The sequence below is a fragment of the Hibiscus syriacus genome, unplaced genomic scaffold, assembly GCF_006381635.1.
Source record: "Hibiscus syriacus cultivar Baekdansim isolate YM2019G1 unplaced genomic scaffold, ASM638163v2 tig00110458_pilon, whole genome shotgun sequence".
NCBI classification, from domain to species: Eukaryota; Viridiplantae; Streptophyta; class Magnoliopsida; order Malvales; family Malvaceae; genus Hibiscus; species Hibiscus syriacus.
This window is the reverse complement of record NW_024062745.1, coordinates 1842963-1867260: the sequence shown is the minus strand read 5'-3', so window position 1 is coordinate 1867260 and position 24298 is coordinate 1842963. Positions and strand designations below refer to the sequence as shown.

The following is a 24298-nucleotide window of genomic DNA, read 5'->3' as shown; positions in this document are numbered from 1 at the left end:
TATGAATGGTTCGATGAAGGTTTATATTTTAGATTGGAAGAATCGATGTTGACTAACAGAGTTATAAGATAGTAGTGTATTAAAGTTAAAGGATTAGAAGATGATTTCAGGGTAAGCTAATTATGTATGGTGTGGATTGAGATATGGTTATGTATTTTAATCATTGAAATGAAAGGTAATAAAGGAGACAAGGCATAATACTGTATATGAATGAGAGTATGGGTTCAATAAGTGAATTACACTGGGTTGATTTTAACTGAAATGATGTTTATGATTAATTTGATCAGGGCTTACGCCCTAGATTGAAAAGTTGTTATTAATTAGCTGTAATAGCATGGATGTTAGAATTATCAGATTTGAAGGAAACATAAAGTAAGTTAATCAAATGAGATATGAATCTGGATGTGGTTGTGCATTTTGATCATATAGATATGATATAGGCAAGGAGATAAATATTTATGTGTTTTAAAGAAAATTTTGAAGGAAGAAAATACAAGCAAGATACAATAAGAATGAGGTTCTGTATAAGTGAAGTTGATTAGTAAAGTTATAAAGATATAATAAAGATTGGTAATCAGAGATAAGTTTAAGTGATAGGAATAGAGTATGTGAACATGAAAGAAAGATATGATTGGTGTATAAGAAGATTTTGATTTATGAAGAAAATGAAAGGATGAAGTTTAAAGAATTAGACGTGATAAAGATTATGTTGAGATATAGGTTATAAGTTTAACCAGAAGTAAGAAAGGTATGTCAGGTAATATGAGAAATTGTTTAGTTCTGCAAAGTGTATGTTTAATCAGTTATGATGAAGATTTAAGGTTATGTTTCTTAGTCAAGTGGATGTAGTCAGAGAAATGAATAAAGATTTATATGTATTAAGGAAGTTTTGGACTCAGTCAAGTAAGGATGAAATAAAAGTTTGGTGATTCTTGAAAGATAATTGAAGATTGACAAGGAATTTGATTGATTTATGAGTTTGAGTAATAAGAATTAATGTTATTGTCTATCTGATAAGTGACATGATAGGAGATATAAAGTAAAAAGGTAGTCGAATAATTGAAAAGATAAGAACCAAGTTATTAAAGATGATATAAAAGATTAAGTTCAGAAAGCACCATGAGAACGTTAGAAGATATGTTCTTCTCAGGATGTGCAGTGAAAATTCGAGGACGAATTTATAAAAGGAGGGGAGATTTGTAACATCCCAAACTATGGGTTAGTGACCAAATTGTAAAGTTTCAGAATTTGGTGACTAAAGTAGAAGAATAGATTAGTTCAGTGATTTATTTGGAAGTATTTCCTAAAAGTTGTTAGTAATTATTAAAGGAACTAAAGGGTAAAATTGTCATTTGATCATTTAAGGAATTAAAAATGTGATAGTGGGGATATATATTTTTACACGTGGGAGTGTAGGAAACCAAAAACAAGGTATCCAGAATTCTCTTCTCCTCCTTTCTTCTTTGTGCATGAAGCTCCAACTCAAAGGTGAGTTTCTTAATTAGTTGGTTATTTGTTGAATTAAAAGTTGGGTTATGATTCTTAGGTGATACTTAAGCTTAAGGAAAGCTTAAGTTATCTTAAGATCAAAAGATAAATGAGTTAGGGAAGATTAAAGATTTGGAGTTCTTGAGTGAATTTCCAGAATGGAGTTGATAAGTTGAACTTGAAACTAAATTTGACTTGTCATCAGCTTAATTAAGAAGTATTAAGTGTAAGAATTAGATTTGAAACATGTGGAAAATAGGGTATGATTCTTGAAATTCCTAAAGAGTGCATCGATGCACAGGTAGTGCATCGATGCATTCTTTTAATCTAAAAACATCGAATGCAATTGGTGCATCGATGCATAAGGCATGCATCGATGCATCCCAGTAATAAACAAACATCGAATATATTTTATGCACCGATGAACAGGTAGTGTATCGATGCACCGATAGGGAATGCATCGATACACTGTGCAGTGCATCGATGCATACCTTCATTAAAAGATGAAATGGGCTTTTCTTTTAGCCTAAGAAGTGACAATTTAGAAGATATCAATTAGTATACTGATATGTATCAATGTATTATTATGATGTAGATATAGAATAAAGCTTGTTCCGGAACAATCTAAGGATTAAGATTGATTCAAAGCAAACAAGGCTAATGTGAGTGCACATTCTCTAGTATATGAGGTTCAAGGGAAAATAAGACTTGTGATAAGTCTATTTCCAATAGTGAAAAACATGAATTCATAGAAGTATGTATTTGTTATGATTTATATGTGTGTATGAGTATATGTGTTATTGATATGAATATGGTAAGTAAAAGAGATTAATGGTGATGATAAGAATATTAATAAGGATAATGAAATGATAGGTATATGTGAATATAGGTATTGATGTGTTTTGTATGTATTGTAAGATGATATGTTTATGTGATAACATGATAAGATGACAATGATTTACATGTCATATGAACACATGAGAAATGTTATGAGCCATATGAAAGAGAAAGTATATGTGATATATGAGGGTGAATCCTATTTTTATATGAATATGAACTCATGTGAGAATTGACATGAACTACGTGATTACATGTATATGTGAATGAAACCATAAGCTTATATGAATATATGATATGGTTACATGAATATGAAAAAGGATATAAAAGATAATGCCCATGTTATGTATCATGAGAGCTAGGGGTATAGTTGGCATGCCAAAAGTTAAGGGTCTATGTGGTCTTTCGGGACATATATGTATTCTTTGGAACATGTGTGAAGTCTGGTGAGACACATACTTGATCCTTGGCATATGTATATGATTCTTAAGGAATGATATGTGGTCCTTCGGGACGTATAGGTATTCTTTGGAACATGTGTGAAGTCTAGTGAGACACATACTTGATCCCTAGTATATGTATATGATTCTTAAGGAATGATATGTGGTCCTTATGGACATTATTATATGGTACTACGGTGCAATTTTACGCGGCACTCCGGTGCAATTATATGTGGCACTTCGGTGCAATTATATGAGCTGTGGTGACAGCATTAGTGCACAACCTCTATGTACTCGCATATCTTTAGTTCTCACATGTGTATCATGGGCTATTAAATAGATAATATTAATAAAGGGATATGATAATATGTTTGTTTCCTTGTGGAATTTCATGTGTGATATTGATTGTACAAATGGTAACTTATAAGACCATATGATGAAAGGAATCAATGATAGTATATATATATATAGTTTACATGACATGATATGTATATGTGTAATTGGTTATGGTATATGTTATATGATATGGACATAAGAGATCATAGGAACATGAGATAAAAGATATGAATGATAATGACATATATGTATGCATATATTTGTTACATGTAAAAGTATGAGTGTTATGAAATGATAGTAGTAATTGTTTAGGTATGATTATTAGTTACCGTTTACCTTATATGTTTATATGCCTCACTAAGTCTTTGACTTAGCGTGTAAGTGATGTACACGTAGGTTTCGAGAAGAGTAAAGAGCAATGTGGAGCAAGACATGTCAGTTCTCCTTACTAAAGGTCAGATCAGAAAAGATGTGAATAATATGTATTTTAGTATATAAAGTTCTAGTTGGCATGTTTTCAAAAGAATATATTGTTTAAGCTATGAACAGTTTTATAAATGTTTCGAATAGTTATATGTAAATAAATAAGTGAAATATACACGCTCTGATTGGTTTTGTAATAATGAAAATGTCTTTTACGTAAATTAGTCATTTATATGTTATAAAAGTTTTAAATTACTCACTATTTTATACAAGTACATGTTTTAAAAGGTCAATGTGACACCTCGGATTCGTATCCGGGTCGGATACGGGTTGGGGTGTTACATTTAATGGTATCAGAGCTACGATTTAGCTGATTCTAGGCATCAATCGAAGTAAAAAGTGTTTTAAAAAGTATGCATGCCAACATAAAGTGAATAATTTCTGATCTGATAGTGTAAGGAGTGTATTGTCTTGTTGATAGAATTAAAATGTTATGTTATATTAGATGTATGATCATGAGAGCTTCCAAAGTGAAGCACAAGGTAATAGACTGAAGGTAATAGCATTCACCTGCCCTGGCCAGGCAGGGAGAAGAGCGAAAAACCTCAGGAAGTGCCTGTATAAACTTAGGGAATGTCTTCACCATGTTGAAGAATATTCTGATGAATTTTCAATTTATATTTTTTTAACTCATAGAATGAATGTATCGAAATAGTTGAAAAGTTAAGAGCACCCGAGTTCAAGGATGGATTTGAGGAAGGTTCTGTTGTTACAGACCTATGGTTAGATGATATGATAGAAGGTTTTTATTTCTCCAAAGAGGAGAAATTAAATTGAGTAGTTTCGTTACTACTTTGACAAGTTAGAGTATGACGGATAAATGAAGCTCGAATATATGAGCTTGAAGCAAGGGAATTACCCATGCATGTGTATGAAAGTAAGTTTGATAAGTTAAGAAGATTTATTCTTGAATTGATTCTGATTAAGAAGGATAAAAAGGATACATGTGATTGATTGTTTAAGACTTGTGCCTTAAATTAAAAGAGTTTTACTGGTTTTGAAATTGTTCTCATTTCAAGAAATGATTGATCGTGTTAAAGCTCTAGAGAGAGCTAAGAATAAAAGGATTGGAAAAAAAAATCTCAGATGATTAAGATAATTAGTGCTTCATAGAATTTTAGCACCATCAAAGAAAGGTAGAGATTCTGGTTCAACTTTAAACCAGACATGAATTAGTTGTATTCTCCGTCAGAGAATCAAATCAGATGAGAGTTCGACAGACTCCAACAGTAGGTTTGATCTTGAAAGATTAAACAAAGAGTTAATTGAGGATAAGTCAGGGTTAAAGACAACCCTTGTGAATTGGGTTAAAAGCTCTTTCAAAAGTTATGTAAATCGAAGCAGAAAAATTATTTTAAATGGATTAGATGAGTATTGAATCTGGTGATTTTTTTTTTTAAACAAGTGGAGAAAACATAAGTATAAGAATGGTAAAGAATAAGGTTTTGTGCAAGTAAAGTTGACTAATAAAGTAATGAAAATGTGATAAGGAGTGATAGTTAAGGATAAATATATGTGATATAAAAGAGCATGGGAGTATAAAGAACATGATATGGTTTAGTTATGTATAAGACAATGCGGATTATAAAAGGATAAATGGATAAAGACCAAGGAATGGATTAAGTGTTTTGCTAGAAATTAAATAATGTGAAGGATAAGAAGTATTTTAAATGTATCAAGTGAGGTAGATACTGTTTTTGTATTTAAGATGGAAAGAGTTAGCGTGGGCTAACAAGATTATGGGATGGAATGTATTGAAATTACAAGATTTCAAGATATGGTAGGTTATGATAACCAAATATGAAGTGAAACTGGATACAGTTGTATACTGTGATTATAGTAAAGTGATAGAGTGAAGGAAGTAAGGATTCAAATGTTTGAGTAAAACTAAGGATTGATAAGAAGAGTTTAAGTATGGATACATCAATGATCAGTTTATAAATAAAGGAAGTTAGAATGTTAAGCATGAATAATGGAAGTGACATGGTGTATGAGATTGAATATTTATTTGATTAGTTGAGTAAACTATTGTTGATATAATTTCGACTGCAAAGAATGTATATGAATGGTTCGATGAAGGTTTATGTTTTAGATTGGAAGAATCGAAGTTGACTAACAGAGTTATCAGATATTAGTGTATTAAAGTTAAAGGATTAGAAGATGATTTCAGGGTAAGCTAATTATGTATGGTGTGGATTGAGATATGGTTATGTATTTTAATCATTGAAATGAAAGGTAATAAAAGAGACAAGGCATAATATTGTATATGAATGAGAGTATGGGTTCAATAAGTAAATTACACTGGGTTGATTTTAACTGAAATGATGTTTATGATTAATTTGATCAGGGCTTACGCCCTAGATTGAAAAGTTGTTATTAATTAGTTGTAATGGCATGGATGTTAGAATTATCAGATTTGAAGGAAACATAAAGTAAGTTAATCAAATGAGATACGAATCTGGATGTGGTTGTGTATTTTGATCATATAGATATGATATAGGCAAGGAGATAAATATTTATGTGTTTTAAAGAAAATTTTGAAGGAAGAAAATACAAGCAAGATACGATAAGAATGAGGTTCTGTATAAGTGAAGTTGATTAGTAAAGTTATAAAGATATAATAAAGATTGGTAATCAGAGATAAGTTTAAGTGATAGGAATAAAGTATATGAACATGAAAGAAAGATATGATTGGTGTATAAGAAGATTTTGATTTATGAAGAAAATGAAAGGATGAAGTTTAAAGAATTAGATGTGATAAAGATTATGTTGAGATATAGGTTATAAGTTTAACCAGAAGTAAGAAAGACATGTCAGGTAAAATGAGAAATTGCTTAGTTATGCAAAGTGTATGTTTAATCAGTTATGATGAAGATTTAAGGTTATGTTTCTTGGTCAAGTGGATGTAGTCAGAGAAGTGAATAAAGATTTATATGTATTAAGGAAGTTTTGGAGTCAGTCAAGTAAGGATGAAATAAAAGTTTGGTGATTCTTGAAAGACAATTGAAGATTGATAAGGAATTTGATTGATTTATGAGTTTGAGTAATAAGAATTAATGTTATTGTCTATCTGATAAGTGACATGATAAGAGATATAAAGTAAAAAGGTAGTCGAATAATTGAAAAGATAAGAACCAAGTTATTAAAGATGATACAAAAGATTAAGTTCAGAAAGCAGCATGAGAATGTTAGAAGATATGTTCTTCTCAGGATGTGCAGTGAAAATTCGAGGACGAATTTTTAAAAGGAGGGGAGATTTGTAACATCCCAAACTATGGGTTAGTGACCAAATTGTAAAGTTTCAGAATTTGGTGACTAAAGTAGAAGAATAGATTAGTTCAGTGATTTATTTGGAAGTATTTCCTAAAAGTTGTTAGTAATTATTAAAGGAACTAAAGGGTAAAATGGTTATTTGATCATTTAAAGAATTAAAAATGTGATAGTGGGGATATATATTTTTACACGTGAGAGTGTAGGAAACCAAAAACAAGGTCTCCAGAATTCTCTTCTCCTCCTTTCTTCTTTGTGCGTGAAACTCCAACTCAAAGGTGAGTTTCTTAATTAGTTGGTTATTTGTTGAATTAAAAGTTGGGTTATGATTCTTAGGTGATACTTAAGCTTAAGGAAAGCTTAAGTTATCTTAAGATCAAAAGATAAATGAGTTAGGGAAGATTAAAGATTTGGAGTTCTTGAGTGAATTTCCAGAATGGAGTTGATAAGTTGAACTTGAAACTAAATTTGACTTGTTATCAGCATAATTAAGAAATATTAAGTGTTAGAATTAGATTTGAAACATGTGGAAAATAGGGTATGATTCTTGAAATTCCTAAAGAGGAGAGGATATTAAGGTTAAAGATGAGATAAATGAATATTAATGAGTTTAAGTATGTATATATAAGTTAAGAATATGAAAGGGGTTGAAATATGAAGGATTTAATCCAAAAAGAATGAAGTTTTGGGTTCAAAAAGAGGATTCTGGGCAGAGTGCATCGATGCATATTCATAGTGCACCGATGCATCAAGGTTAAAACCCAGAAATTGTTTGAAGGTGTATCGATGCACAGGTAGTGCATCGATGCACTCTTTTAATCTAAAAACATCGAATGCAATTGGTGCATCGATGCATAAGGCATGCATCGATGCATCCCAGTAATAAACAAACATCGAATGTATTTTATGCATCGATGCACAGGTAGTGCAAAGATGCATCGATGCATACCTTCATTAAAAGATGAAATGGGCTTTTCTTTTAGCCTAAGAAGTGACAATTTAGAAGATATCAATTAGTATACTGATATGTATCAATGTATTATTATGATGTAGATATAGAATAAAGCCTGTTCCGGAACAATCTAAGGATTAAGATTGATTCAAAGCAAACAAGGCTAAGGTGAGTGCACATTCTCTAGTATATGAGGTTCAAGGGAAAATAAGACTTGTGATAAGTCTATTTCCAATAGTGAAAAACATGAATTCATAGAAGTATGTATTTGTTATGATTTATATGTGTGCATGAGTATATATGTTATTGATATAAATATGGTAAGTAAAACAGATTAATGGTGATGATAAGAATAATAATAAGGATAATGAAATGATAGGTATATGTGAATATATGTATTGATGTGTTTTGTATGTATTGTAAGATGATATGTTTATGTGATAACATGATAAGATGACAATGATTTACATGTCATATGAACACATGAGAAATATTATAAGCCATATGAAAGAGAAAGTATATGTGATACATGAGGGTGAATCCTATTTTATGAATATGAACTCATATGAGAATTGACATGAACTACGTGATTACATGTATATGTGAATGAAACCATGAGCTTATATGAATATATGATATGGTTACATGAATATGAAAAAGGATATAAAAGATAATGCCCATGTTATGTGTCATGAGAGCTAGGGGTATAGTTGGCATGCCAAGAGTCGAGGGTCTATGTGGTTCTTCGGGACATATATGTATTCTTTGGAACATATGTGAAGTATGGTGAGACACATACTTGATCCTTGGCATATGTATATGATTCTTAAGGAATGATATGTGGTCCTTCGGGACGTATATGTATTTTTTGGAACATTTGTGAAGTCTGGTGAGACACATACTTGATCCCTAGTATATGTATATGATTCTTAAGGAATGATATGTGGTCCTTATGGACATTATTATATGGTACTACGGTGCAATTCTTCCCGGCACTCCGGTGCAATTATATGTGGCACTCCGGTGCAATTATATGACCTGTGGTGACAGCATTAGTGCACAACCTCTATGTACTCGCATATCTTTAGTTCTCACATGTGTATCATGGGCAATTAAATAGATAATATTAATAAAGTGATATGATAATATGTTTGTTTCCTTGTGGAATTTCATGTGTGATATTGATTGTACAAATGGTAACTTATAAGACCATATGATGAAAGGAATCAATGATAGTATATATATATAGTTTACATGACATGATATGTATATGTGCAATTGGTTATGGTATATGTTATATGATATGGACATAAAAGATCATAGGAACATGAGATAAAAGATATGAATGATAATGACATATATGTATGCATATATTTGTTACATGTAAAAGTATGAGTGGTATGAAATGATAGTAGTAATTGTTTTGGTATGATTATTAGTTACCGTTTACCTTATATGTTTATATGCCTCACTAAGTCTTTGACTTAGCGTGTAAGTGATTTACACGTAGGTTTCGAGAAGAGTAAAGAGCAATGTAGAGCAAGACAAGTCAGTTCTCCTTACTAAAGGTCAGATCAGAAAAGATGTGAATAATATGTATTTTAGTATATAAAGTTCTAGTTGGCATGTTTTCAAAAGAATATATTGTTTAAGCTATGAACAGTTTTATAAATGTTTCGAATAGTTATATGTAAATAAATAAGTGAAATATACACGCTCTGATTGGTTTTGTAATAATGAAAATGTCTTTTATGTAAATTAGTCATTTATATGTTATAAAAGTTTTAAATTACTCACTATTTTATACAAGTACATGTTTTAAAAGGTCAATGTGACACCTCGAATTCGTATCCGGGTTGGATACGGGTTGGGGTGTTACAGAACATAACCGGTTTGAGCTCGAATTGGGTTGCCTGAATCTTGGGAGCTATAATAGCAGTTTTTAGGTCATCCAAGGTGGGAGTTAAGTAATCTCTAATAGTTTGTGGTCGAGCAGCATTCCTAGCATTTGGAATTGTCGTGGCATTTTGAACTGCAGGATCCTTCACTTGATTTTGAACAGCATGAGCCTCAGGTTCTATATGAAATAATGGTTCTTTGGGTCTTTTACGTGTCATGCGATAACGTAACACCTGAAAAAGGTAAACACAAAAACAAGCAACTATGTACAAAGAAAATAATTAAAACGATGCAACAACTAAACTCAACATCATCAATTGCCAATCCTAGGCAACGGCGCCAAAAACTTGTTGCGTGTTGTGAGTACTATAAAATATACGCAAATAATGTGCAAGTATACACAATCGCTCAAGTAATAAAGTGATGAGTGAGTATCGTCTCCACATGGATTAGAAGGATATTGAGTAAAGTTTATGCACTATTCTATCTAAGTATAGTTAGTCTTGATATATACAAATGTCACGGCAATGGATATGTATATGCTGGTGAATGTGGATTGAAGGTGTGATGGTGTAGCAAATGGAAATGCAGTGGCAAGAATAGATGTTTAGTGTTGAAAATGATGAAATGTCAAGACAATGAAAAATGGTAAAAACAATAAATAAAAGATAAATAAAATAAAAAGAAGATAATCCTCACGTGACAAGCTTTCAATGGAATGAATGGTAGTGATTGATCTAAGAATGCTAAATTTATCTCTCAGGCAGATTTAAGCTATCTGGTCTTTACTTACTCGACAGGGCTTTCCTAAAATGTTCTCATAGGAACCTAACAGAATAGGATGCCAAGGCATATGCTCTCACTCAACGATGTTAGACAGTCTACCCTATTGATAAAGACACCCTTTTTAGTCGTTGAAATCCTATCCTAGTCTCTTCCGAGATCTAAGGGATTAGGTTATAATATTCCTAGGCCAGTTCAAAGCCCCTTGAAAATACTATAACCCATTGCTTATGAGGATCTTGTCTTGCGTTTCTTCCGAATACTTACAAGTATTTTTAGCTTAAGATTCTTCCGAACACCTAGCCTTCATCTAAGTAATGAATATTTTCTTGCCTCTTATAAGCCTAGATGGTGAAGCATTCATAAGCAAAGCAAATAGAGAACCAAGATAAACTTAAATATATCATTAAAAATAAAGTTTAAACATCCATTAAACCAACCACCACCAAATAAGTTAGTTCATGGTGGGGTTCGAAATATCCATAGAAAAATCCACAAAATATTCATTCCAACAACCCACAAATAAAATAAATAAAATAACAGCAAAGGGAAGTGAGAAAGAGCCTTCGACGCGCGCCACTGGAGGTCTCCTCGGCCATCACGAACCACTTTAGCTCGCTAGCTCCTCTCGGCGCCTAGCTCGCCACTCCTTGAAGCTTTATCAATGGAGGAAAACCCAAGGAAGAAGAAAGAAAAAAGGGAAAATAAAAATCTAATTTTTCTGCTACAATATGTGTCTCCTTTCTTTCCACCCCACTCTCTTTCTTGTGAAGTGTAATATATAATAAATATCTATGGGTAATGATGAGGTTGTTGGGATATTTTTGGGTGTAAAATATCCCTCATACCCCTAGAATCACATGTTGTGTATGAACCTTATCCTCCAGGTGTCAGTGGTCCCCTAGCAGGCTGTTACAACCATCATTCCACGTGCAGAGCCAACTGTCCACGTACAGCTGTATATTTTTGTTGTTTTCTGCACCATAAATGTCGAGGCATTTCAATCTGCTTCAGCAACGTGTGATGCCGTGGCATTACTTCCCAGCTCGCCGATTTTGCTTCTTATTTCCTGCACATACTAAAAACCACAACTTCCTCTCCATATAGCACCTTAATAAAATAAAATAACACAACCACAAAATGCAATTATATGCAGCTACATACATCTAAAATGACCTATATGTACCCTTAAACAAACAATAACTTAAGTTGAAAAGGCCTTAAAAATAGTCTTTTTACGGAGTTATCAAGTAGTTATAGATCCTACCAAGGTAGAAGCTATGAAGAATTGGCCTCTTCCTAAATCTTTAAAATCACTGCGAGGATTTTTGGGTCTAACTGGTTACTATAGGATGTTTATTAAAGATTATGGCTCCATAAGTAAGCCTTTGGCTCAATTGCTTACTAAGGACAATTTTCAGTGGACCACTGCAGCTTTGACTGCTTTTGAAAATTTAAAACAGGCTATGTGTGTTGCTCCTGTTTTAGCCTTACCTGATTTCAGTAAGAGATTCTATTTGGAAACAGATGCTAGTTCAGGAGGAATTGGTGTTGTTCTATCTCAAAAGGGTAGATATATTGCTTATCTCAACAAGGCTCTCAGTCCTAGACATGATGCTCTCTCCATTTATGAAAAGGAGTATCTTGCTATTTTATTAGTAGTTTCTAAGTGGAGGCATTACTTAGAGAGTAAGCCATTTATTATTAAAACAGATCATGAACCTCTAAAGTATCTATTGGAGTAAAAACTGACCACCATAATTCAAAAGAAATGGTTGACTAAATTACTGGGGCTGGACTATACTATTTAATACAAAAAGGGTAAGTCAAATATTGTAGCAGATGATTCAAGGCAATGGGAAGATCATGGTCAATGTCTTGCCATGGGAACTACTTTGATCAGTTTGGTGCAAGAAGTTGAAGACAACTATAAGGATGACAAATTAGCTGCTGATTGGATCAATAAATTAACTGTGACACCCACTGCTGATCATAATTGGAAATTTTCAAAAGGGATACTCAGATTTAAAGATAGAGTTTACATTGGTTCTAATGGGTCTCTTAGACTTAAAATTCTTCCAGTTTTACATGACTCCCCTCATGGAGGTTATTCAGGGACTCAGGATACTTATCAGAGGATTAGATCATATTTTATTGGCCTAGGCTTAAAGTTATGGCAGTCAGCTATGTCAGATGTTGTACAGTTTGTTAGCAAATTAAGGTGGAGCATAAACCTAAACAAGGACTGCTACAACCCCTTCCTATTCCTCAACAAGCTTGGGAGGTGATTATTATGGATTTTATTATGGCTTACCTACTTCCTTAAAGAAAAATTGTATATTGGTGATAGTAGACAAGTTTACCAAATACAACCATTTTATGGCATTGTCCCACCCCTACACTGCTGCAGCTGAGGTAGTTAAGCTATATCTAGACATTGTCTACAAGCTCCATGGCCAGCCTAAAATGGCTATTTCAGATAGAGATAAAATATTCATTAGTCTCTTTTGGAGAGAACTAATGAAGCAGTTGGACACTACAACACTATTCAGTACTGCTTACCATCCTGAAACTGATGGTCAGATAGAGAGGGTTAATTAATGTCTTGAGCAGTATCTAAGAGGACTCAGTTTTTGCAACCAAAACAGTGGGTTAAGTGGTTGGCTCATGCTGAGTGATGGTATAATACTACCTATCACACAACCCTAAACCTAACACCCTTTCAAGCTTTATATGGCTATAAGCCTCCTACAATGGTTTGGCAACCAGATACAACAGTATATTCTGTTGGAGAATTAATGAGGAGCAGGGAAGAAATCAGGCAAATTGTGAAACAACAGTTAGAACATGCTGCTAATCGAATGAAACAACAAGCAAACAAAAAGCGTTCAGAATGATTTTTTGCAGTAGGGGATGAGGTTTACCTGAAATTACAGCCGTATCGTCAAACCTCCCTTGCACTGCGAAATAATCTGAAGTTAGCAGCTAAATTCTATGGGCCTTACAAAATTATAGAAAGAATTGGAGAAGTCGCTTATAAGTTAGACTTACCAGAAACGTCTCGATTACACCCAGTCTTTCATGTCAGTATGTTGAAGAAACACATTGGTACGACAACAACATCTTCGACAGAGCCTCCTGTGGTAGATGAAGAGGGTCAGTTTCGCTTAGAACCAAGTCAGAGTTTGGGAAGACGAATTATTAATCGCAATAACAGGCCAGTTGCTCGTTCGATGGACTAACCTGGATGCTTCGAGTGACACTTGGGAAGATTACTCCGTTCTCCGAGGCCAGTTTTCGTCCTTTGATCCTTGGGGACAAGGATCCTCTCGAGGAGTGGGTATTGTCATAGTGGGAGGAGAAAGGCGAGGGCACGAAGAAGAATTGGGGGAAGAGAGGCGAGGGCTAGGGATTGAACAGGAAAAATTGGGGATTGAGGCACGTGAGGGAAATGTAAATCACTTACCCTCTGAAGTGGATCAGAAAGACTTGGAGCGGGTTGAACCGGATCCGAAGCAACTGGAGCAGGCCCAAGAAGAGTTAAAATAGTCGAGTTCAATAGCTCATATCTGTAAAAGAAATGGAGATAGAATGAATTTGTTATATTCAGTTAGAAAGGACAGCCAGCTGGCAATCCTTAGGTCCTGTTAGCTTGTAACTAAATAAAAATGAGTTGTGATGATGAATTCCTTATGTTATGAATGAAAAAGCATTTCTTCTCTAAAATTCTCTCTAATTCCTATTACCTATTATTCGATTTCTCTACAATCATAACACAATGCTGCTACTATCATAGTTGTTGTGGATGTAATGCATTGCACCATGGCATCTGTTTATAATTAACATACATGTTTTTGTTATTGATGCCCTGTATGGTTTGGATTCAGGTCCCGTCTGTCTTTGAAGAGATGATTTTGTCTGGTTGCACTCCTGATAGGAAAGCTAGGGCAATGTTGCTGTCTGCTTTGAGATACATGAAGCAAGCGGTGAAGTCCTAGTTGACAATCCATAATCCATATGACTAAAGCAATTAATGACAGAACACATTGGTGTTTGACTTATCAATTTGAGGGTACTATTCGTGATCTTCTGATATACGGACGTTTTGTATAATGCCATCACAAAACAAGCAAGGGAGTTTTCCTTGCGGTTTCGGCTCACAAGTTCCTCAGCTAAAAGAACCTACAATGATTTTTTTTTGGTATTGGTGAATGGAGACTTTTAACCTACATGGGAATCTTCTGCTACATCCAGTAAACTTTTTTTTTCTTCATAAACTGTTTCTCATGAACAATCTATTCATGTTGCCATGCAGGGTCATCCTTGTGTGACACGTCGGAGTGATCGAACTCTACGAGCCGTGTTCTGAAGCTTGGAATGAGGAACATTCGCCTTATGTTAGGACTATTGAATCTTTGAACAAGTAACATTCTATAGAAAACAACATTCAAAATGTACTTTAACCTCTGTTCTCCAAGTTTCATTTTATAGAAGAAATAATATATTTTGCCATGCCTGCAAACGCTCTAGCCTCTAAAGACCTTCATTAGATAAACCCTCGAACATTGAAAATATCAAAATAAAAATAAAGAGTAATGTAGTCAATAGCTTCAGCTTGTGGCTTAATTTGCTAACAAGAATTAGTTTTGATACACAGGAAATGGTAAAAATGATATCTACAGTATCTAAGAAGAAAGTAATCGACATACAAAAAAGGAGGCATCTAATTAACGTGTACAAAGTCACAACATTCTCGTGCTGTTGTCCTCAGTTCGTATCCAACATAAAAATTCAAAGAGGAATGGCCGAGACAATCTGCCTGCCGGCTTTCGAAATTCGAGAACAGAACATGAACAATAACAGTACAGAGGACAGCAAGAAAAGTCTGAAATACATTCTTATTTCCTGCATTCCGACCTCGATAACCTCCATCTTCTTCCCGTATCTGTTTCTCCTTCCCATTAGGTAACCATCGAAGTATTCATCAATGGACACCCATTTGTCCACCTTATGTGCCTTGGATTGGACATCAATCTGCTGTGGTCCCAGCTTAAATATTGTGAAAAAAGCAGCAGCCCAGTCATTGAGAACTCTCTGAAAATCAAAATAAAATCTTTGTTTAGCTGTTACCGGTACACCAACTAGTGAAAGAGGCAAATTAACATACCTTGAAGGTGGTGTGGTCAACTGGATTGAACATTTTAAAGCAGTCTTTTGTTGTTGCCGTACTATCTCCATAGATCTGCCACCGAACATACAAGTATGCCTATCAATGAGATAAATTTGCTTCTTCTTCTTTTTTTCTTTGTGGAAAGAGAGTTTACAATTCAAATACCTCAAAGGTGAATGGCATGGGAACTCTTACAACATCATACATGTAATCTGTTGCTGTCCCATGTACCATATACCTGAAATCAATAACATTCATATCTTAGTGGAATGAAATTGCATGAAAAACAAGTAAAATATACACAACTTTTTTTTAATACTTTTAACAATATATTTGAAACCAGTGATCGCTTTGTAGTACCACCGGTATGACGGGTACAACCGGCTGGTCCAATAGGATATTTTGCTTGCATATTTAGGTGTTCTAGTACAAAAATAGGTAGTTTAGGACTGATGTTATTGTCAAGAACTATTTACACCACTAGTAAAATGATTAATTGCCGATGCCAAAAGCTTTATTGAGGACTGATCCCATCACTCACATTCTTGAGTATTACAATTAGATTTTATAGACTTATTATAACTAGCATGACTTATCATCATTGCTTCGAGTATAAGAATACAAACCAGACAGAACCTCCACCAGAACCAATCATGCAACGCTTGTGGCAATGAACATTATTCAGCTCCTCAAGCAAGAATCTCATTTGTTGAGAAGGCAATCCATCCGGGGTTCTGTTTTTGTGGTCATATGGCATAAATAGTGCCTACATGAATTAAATCAAAAACAAGAAGTGTGTCATACAGGCAACAAATCTGACCTATTTCTAAGAGAAAAGTCAAATACAAAAAGCATAAAGCAACGTTATACAGGATTAGACATCCAAAGTTTTCTCTTGATTATGGATTAATATCATTTTATTTATGAGATTTTATGTTTTTGTCATGTATGGATGCATAATGAACCAACAGGATTGATTCATCTTCACAATAGGTAAAAGAAAATTTCCTATTAGTGAATCTAGATATCTCCTAGAGGTTTCAATGTCCAAAAAAGGTATTTATGATGTAGAAAATAATAGCTTAAAGGTTGCACAATAGTTAAGGAAAACCAATACTTGAAGTAAAAAGAAAGAATTGTTAACATGTAATTCATGATTACACCTCCATTCCAGAGTGTACATTAATTCATATGTGAGGATCGAATGATACGGCAAGTTTACGCATGATCTGGGTCTCAGGCTCACTAAAAGGAGCAATTCCAGGATTCTCTTCAAATGGATCAGTCCTATATTCGAATAAAATATATGAATAAAAAACATCATGTAAATGGACATACAACTTAAACATGAAACTGTAGAAAGAACTATATCAAAGAGGATTTGCATGAAGAAAATGGAGAAATGATGAACCTTCTCCTTTTTTCCCCAGTCTACACTCCAATTCCTATTAAGATCAACTCCTCTCCCTGTCAAAGAAACCCAATTTAAAGATTTCAACTTCTTATCACAAGATCATAGATGTTTTATATCGTTAAGATAAAATTGAAATACCATTTCTCCTTTCACAAAGATTTCCTGCTTCAACAAGCTTCCGACAGTTCAGATTCTCCATCGGCACTACCTGCCATGTTATCGGATGTTAGCACTCAAGTTGCATATGGTCTGTATATTGTATCTCTCAAGCAGTCTAGCATCACATGCTCGTATTAAGTGAAAAAAAAATCTTATTCATACTTCCTCCAGTAGCAAGTTCATAGTTGAAGTTTGAGTAAACTAAATTTTCTTAAACAAGTCACTTCACTATACAGAGGCCCAACAAAAGCCAGGAATGTTCTTGCAAGTAAAAAATGTTACCTTTACGACAACATTATCGAGGGTAGCATTTAAAGAAGCTTGGTCCATTTTTGGTAGAAACTGTTCTTCACTTAAGATTGACAAGATCCGCAATGCAAGTTCAGATGTAATAAGCTCCCGTCCATGCTGCCCAAAACTCTGGAAGACAATGAATAATCTGTCAAAAAAAAAACAGCAAGTACTAATCTGAGATCATGCATTAACTACATACCAGATAAGAAAAAGGTTAGCAGATACATTGACTGTATGCAAAGTTAAGCAGTGGATTCAATCTGGTACCATCTTTAATATCTACAAGGCAAACTATCAATTGTTCTTGCTGTACTATTTACCAAATATGATTATGCAGGAACTTACAAGAAGGATCCGGAACTTGGATTTGTCATCACCGTCTTTCTTACTATGGCAATAAGTAACAACAGTTATCTCAGACTTGTACCCTTTGTTTCCAGCTCTAATTGTTTCTACCTGTTTATGGCATGAATAATATAAAACCCAATTCTCATGCAAAAATTGTTTCCAAATATAACATGTAGTTCACCTACAGTGAGTTTGTCAGGGTGTCGATGCACCAAAGACTTTATTTGTTCAATCAAAGCATCACTGCAAAATAATACAAAGTAAATTAAAACATGATAACAAAACTCTGAACTCTAAAGTTCAGCTGTACTTTTAACACAAGGATTGAAAAGAATAATTGAACATATGTTTGGTTTCTGAACTAGATGCTTCCAACCATTTCAATGGTCTTGACTAGATTAGTTCATTTTGTTCTTCCAGTCTATTCTTGGACTGTTACTCCTTTTGTTCTCATGTGTCTAGATCTAAAAAAAACTCAACTGAAAAAAGCATGGCAGAAAGGTCAAAATGTGGCATTCAATTATATTCTTGCAGATTCCACCATACCAAACTAATCTACAAACAGAGAGGATATCATGTAATTCTCTGAAATTAATCTGGAGGTTTAAGGCTTCGAATCTCTGCTTGAAAGAGAGATCACACAGTCAATTTGACAACAGCAGGCTAAGGAAGTATCGGGAACACATTTTGTTATAGAAATTCCCCAACTTGAAGCATCAATAACACATTTTCATAGAGATCACTCTACTCGAATCTACTAAGATTTCTAATTGTAAGCTGCATTTCAAGCTTATCTATTTCACGCACGAATTTGCAGCAAACCTACTCTTTTCAATTCTTTCTCGGATTCAAAAGATTCGTTCATCAGCCAAAATGTTAGAGAAAAATTAAAATAGTCCAACCTACTCTATTTGACGAGGCTATATTTTTCAAATTAAATCGAACGCCATTAAAAAAATACAAATAATTTTAATCACGATTGAAAAACAAATAAAGAATTAAAACTAATGGCAATGAAGAAAAAACATACCTGGAATGGTAAAGATCCCGGTTGATAGGAGTGAAAGATGGTTGAGTGAGATCAGCATCTGCGCTAGCGGTAGCAATAGAGGGAATTGGCAAAGAAGCAGAAACGGAGAGGAGATAAGAGACGATAAAAAATAAACCACTCATCGCCGATAAAAACGCTGACTCTGCGGGTGGTGGACCCGGACGGGGCGGGGCTTCTCTGTTAATTTCCATTTATTTTTTCTGGGAATATATAGTATAGATATATACTCTCACTAGATGACTGGATTAATTATTGTTTTTATAGGTTAAAAAAATAAAGGAATTATTATAACCACCTGATATTGCTAAATAAATTAATTTTTCAAGATAATATTTAAATTACACAGTCAACGATGCTTAACGAGTCATAATATTTAAATAGTTTTTAAGATATTGCTAAATTATTATAAAAATAGTTTAAAATATAATCAATGTTTTAAAAATTAAATCAATAAATTATTAGATTTGGTATGATTTTATTCACACACCCGCCACTGAAGGCAACACTACAAGATGAAGCCCTGCTGGTGGAGAACAGGCAATAGCTGGAGGCTTTGATTTTCTTGTTATTACACATTGAGCGATTCAATATCATTAATAATAATCGAGTTAAATTTTAAATCTGATACAATTTTCTAGATTTGAATCGAAACAAATTCGAATGAAAGAAATATGTTTCTTAAATCGGCTCAATCAAATATTTAACCTAATTCAAACCATTAGTATCCCTAATCTTACATATTTCGATGATGATTAGGGATGGGCATGGACCCGAATCCGACGGGTTCCGATCCGATCGGGTCGAGTCGGAATTTTTAAAAAATAAATCAGGGTCGGATTGGGTCGGGTCGGGTTGGGTCAAGTCAGGTCAGGTTGCTTTTTTTATGAGATGTTCGGGTCGGGTTCGGTTTAGGGTGAAAAATATCCGACCCGATCCAACCCGAAAAATATATAATTTTACCTTATATATTTAGGAATAATTACAATAATACCCCTCTATATATTATTTTTTTCAATTAAGTCACTATTTTTATTGAATAAAAATATTTTTTTATTATTTCGGGTCGGATCGAGTTTTTAAGTTATATATCGGTCGGGTAAAAACTTGTTTTGATCGGGTTGGGTCAGGTCTCGGGTGGAGGACTCATTGTTCTCGGGTCGGGTCGGGTGGACCAAAAACCCGACCCATACCCATCCCTAACGATGATGGTAAATGTAAATACTAATGAACTAAAAAATAATGATTGAATCTTAGCTTTGGATGGGGAAAAATGCATTCAAAGTGAAGACGTATAAAATATTAAAATAATGACAATATTTAGTAAACTGAAATTTAGGGGTTGTTTGTTTGCTTCTTAATGAAATCATTCAGTGTTAAAATGATGAATCGTTCATCATTCAGCGCGTTTGTTTCGCACCTCTAAATGATTCAGTGCTGATTGATTTAACAAAACAGTGTTGAATGATTCAGCACAGAAGTACATTCTGAATGATTCAGAGTCATTATCAAACAGCATGTCACATTTAGAGTTAATTCATACAGAGCCTCTGAATCATTCAGCATTTGAATCATTCAACGCTTAATCATTTTGGAGTAAACAAACAACCCTTTAGTTAACAAATTATTCCTTTGTAATTTTTTAAATAATTAAAATAAAAGTTAATTGTAACATATATCCTCAAAGTATGAGCTTCATTCTAAATTGATCCCTAAATTTTTAGATGTTTTGATTTAATCCCTAAACAATGACTATCATTCTAAAATAGTCTTCAAACTTTTGAGTATTTCAATTTCATCCCCAAACTTTTTGATCATTTCAGTTTCATCCCAAACTATACATATATACTAATCACATCACTTGCTAATAAAATTGTTAGGCCAAGTTATATTATTATATGTCTAAAAAATAAAACAAAATTTAGGTTAAACTATGGTGGAAACTAATACATATTTGGATGAATTTGGGGATGAAATTGACATGCTCAAAAGTTTTAGGACTAATTTAGAAAGAGGGTCATCGTTTAGGGAAGAAATTAAATTGTTTAAAAGCTTTAGGACTAAGTTAGAATGAGAGTCATAGTTTGAGGATGAAATTAAAATATTCAAAAGTTCAAAGACCAATTTAAAATAAAGGTTATAATTTGGGGACATATGATGCAATTAACTCTTAAAATAGTTCTAATATGTTTTATTTTGTAATCTCTTGTAACATTTTAATATCTTTATCAATGACATTGCAACTTTGAATTCTGCAGAACGAAATGTCAACTTTGGTCAATTAACACCTTCAAATGTTGGATGATCTTTCTTCATTGTTAAACAACAATCCAGTCTCATAATACTTGGTAGAGTTTACCCAAAAGAAAAGGAGGCAAGACATCGCCATCAAAAATTGGGTTTCGTAAAGAAACATCCAAGAACCAGATGTAAGAATTGTTTGCTGCAGAGTCTCCGCGTTGAGTCGCCGGTTACTTCTCGCTTTAAACAGATAAAAATGATTTTCGTGACAGTCGGTTATTATATGTACCGAGTCTATGTAGTGATCATTAGATATACAAGGCCTTTTAGGTACTCTACGATTTCAAATCCGCTGAGCTTTGAACTTCCGAATGCTCTGTCAACAAATGTTATCGGAACCTGTAGACAGTAGAAAACAAATCAATGAGATTGAGAAGGTGCCTTAAAGATGAAACAGGGGACGGGACGAAAACCACATAGGGTATAAAGCATATGAGCAAACTCCAGTGTAGATAGTACTGTACTATCTGGTAAATGCAGGGGAGGACATTCAAATGTAAGAGTTGAGGATGGTAGTTTCCATCACAAATTCTCGTCTATAGAGAAATAGGAAGAGGGAGAGTATTTGATGCACTAACTGTGTATAATTCTATGCATCATCAAGTTCACTGACAGTCGGTGCAAGAAGAAAATTCACTCAAGGTTTGAATATCTGTTAGCTTCGTTCATAAGGGTACAACTAATGAAATGAAGTTTACCTCTTCGATGTGATAGCCTTTTCTTGAAGCCGTAACAATCATCTCCATTTGAAATACGTATCCCTTGCTAACACAGGAGGAAATGACATCTTCGAGCACTGATTTCTTATAAAGCCTTTTGAAGAGGAGAAAAAGAAATGTTAGGCCTAAAGATTGAAGCAATAACAGAATGAAATAGCCCATTTTCTGTTTTGTTTAGTTCTCACACCTGAAGGATCCAGTTAAGTCTAATACACCAGGCCACAAATGAGTCTGTGCATCAGATTCCATCCATGCACACCACCGCCTGTGACATATCGTGTTCCAGTATCTATACTGGCACCGGTGTCCAGCTGCTTCCTAGAAGATGTCATGGACCGGCACTTTAGAAGGATTTGAGCAAATCGGGCATACTTATAACCCAAAATGGATCAACCAAAGGATTTCTTACTTGATGAAGCTTGGCAAGTATTTTGGCTGCAAAATGAGATTGAAGAAATAGATCAGCATATGTGATAGTAAATAGGCATGAAGTGTTGTAAATGGATTTAACTGGTAGAAAAGGCATATAAAAACACAAATTGCACTTACATGATGTGATAGATCGGCGTCCATGATTACAACAAAGTTCCCAGATACATGCTTCAAACCATGTATATAAGCCATTCCTGAAACCAATAATGATTCAAAGGTCAACTCCGGATTACTCCTGAAATGGAATGATTTTCACTTACCCAATCCAAGCTTCTTAGCTCTCGGTCTCAATAATTGCATGATTAAGGGGAAAGAAGCAGACGTAAGCATACAAATTGATTAGCAAAACCGATTGTACATGAATCGAATTTCAAAGGTATATTAGCATGGAACTTACTATACGATCTTCCTCATACAGTTTATGCAGATGTTTCACAACTTCTTGTGTACCATCAGGGCTCCCATCATCCACAACAATTATTTCAAAATCAACATCACTGCTCCAGGAATGAGAAGTTACAACAGCTTATATCAGAAGATATCACGAATTGGAGGAAAGGTTTTCTAAAATAGGTAAACCTATCTATTTTAATTTATCTACCGAGTGTTATGCAGCAACATTGCTACTCATTTTGATGAATATAAATCTATTATAAATCAGAACATATTTTCCCTTCCGGGGTGTCATCTCAATTTCAGCGAAAACTCAGTTTCGACAAACACAATTCTTATGAAATTTTAACATATAGATATAGGAATTCGAATTTACAAAGACAATAAGCGGATCATTGATTAAAGTCCTGCGGTTGAATTTCACATATATAATCAACAGAAGATTCAAAGACAATAAGCGGATCATTGCTACTCTATATTCGCACTCTTTCCTTCCAACCAAACACCGAGTAAACGATTTTTCTACACCCATAATCCAATTCAAATCATTTCAAGGATAAGAAAACAATACGATATATAAAATTACATATATAATCAACAGAAGATTCAAAGACCGTGGAGACCCACAACATAAGCTCGATGAGAACAAGAAAAGGGCGCGAATTTAAGAAAAGTAACCGGAACTCCATTGGAGCTCGTCAAGAGACTACTATGAAAGAGATCCAAGTAAAAAGAGGGAGAAAAGGAGTGATTCCAGAGTTGTTAGGGACATACCGGAGATGTTTGCAGATGAGATAGACGATAAGAGCAATGTTGATGCGCTCGTTATAAGTTGCTACTATTATACTGTACTTGTTCTTTGCAGAATCCATTCTCCTCTCCTCTCCAAAACCTTGACCTTTCTTAATTCTTGCTTTCTCCGATTACGGCAGCAGCAATCCTTGATCGAAAGATTTCTTCACCCTTTTCTTCCTTTGAGAATTACTGCTTTCATTTGAGTTTTCCTATCTGTAAAGTCACTATATTATAGAATTGTTATATTTTAACCACTAAAGATAATTTTCAATTAGATCACTAAATTATTAAAATAATTTTTTTCTTTTTATATCTCCAGAGATATCCAAGCCTCAATAAGTAATCAGGCAACTATACCACATAGATAAGATCTCGAATAGATCTGCATGATACGTTAAAATAGAATTTAATATTTAACTATTAGATCTACCTAATATGTTAATCAATAAATAGTCACGATAATTCTACGACTGAAAACACACTAAAAGTTATTATAAATACTCCAATTGAGATTAAAAAAGAAAATGACGCCTTTGACAACCGTCTTTCTCTCATTTTTCTTCATAATCAACTCTCAATAATACATAAACATTAGTTAAATAATTGTTCTTTCACCAATCACGACTCTTCACCTAAATCAGAAAAGGTAAACCGCTCACGACTGATGAGACCACCTTGTTGTCATCAAAAAATTTCAATAAGTCATGACTATTGATTGTTAATTGAAATGCTAATAT

At 33.8% G+C, this 24298-nt stretch overlaps 1 protein-coding gene and 2 pseudogenes across 1 annotated transcript in view; 1 reads left to right on the top strand and 2 right to left on the bottom strand.

Moving 5' to 3' along the window:
- Positions 1-14526, top strand: part of LOC120126473 (pentatricopeptide repeat-containing protein At5g42310, chloroplastic-like) — a 37302-nt gene extending 22776 nt beyond the window's left edge. The window contains exon 5 of the mRNA XM_039144656.1: positions 14376-14526. Coding sequence (XP_039000587.1) covers positions 14376-14486 — 111 coding nt within the window. The 3' untranslated portion in view covers positions 14487-14526. The remainder of the gene's footprint in view (positions 1-14375) is intronic.
- Positions 14527-15086: 560 nt separating this feature from the next.
- LOC120126594 lies at positions 15087-19073 on the bottom strand (annotated as a pseudogene).
- Positions 19074-21228: 2155 nt separating this feature from the next.
- LOC120126591 lies at positions 21229-23768 on the bottom strand (annotated as a pseudogene).
- Positions 23769-24298: the final 530 nt, after the last annotated feature.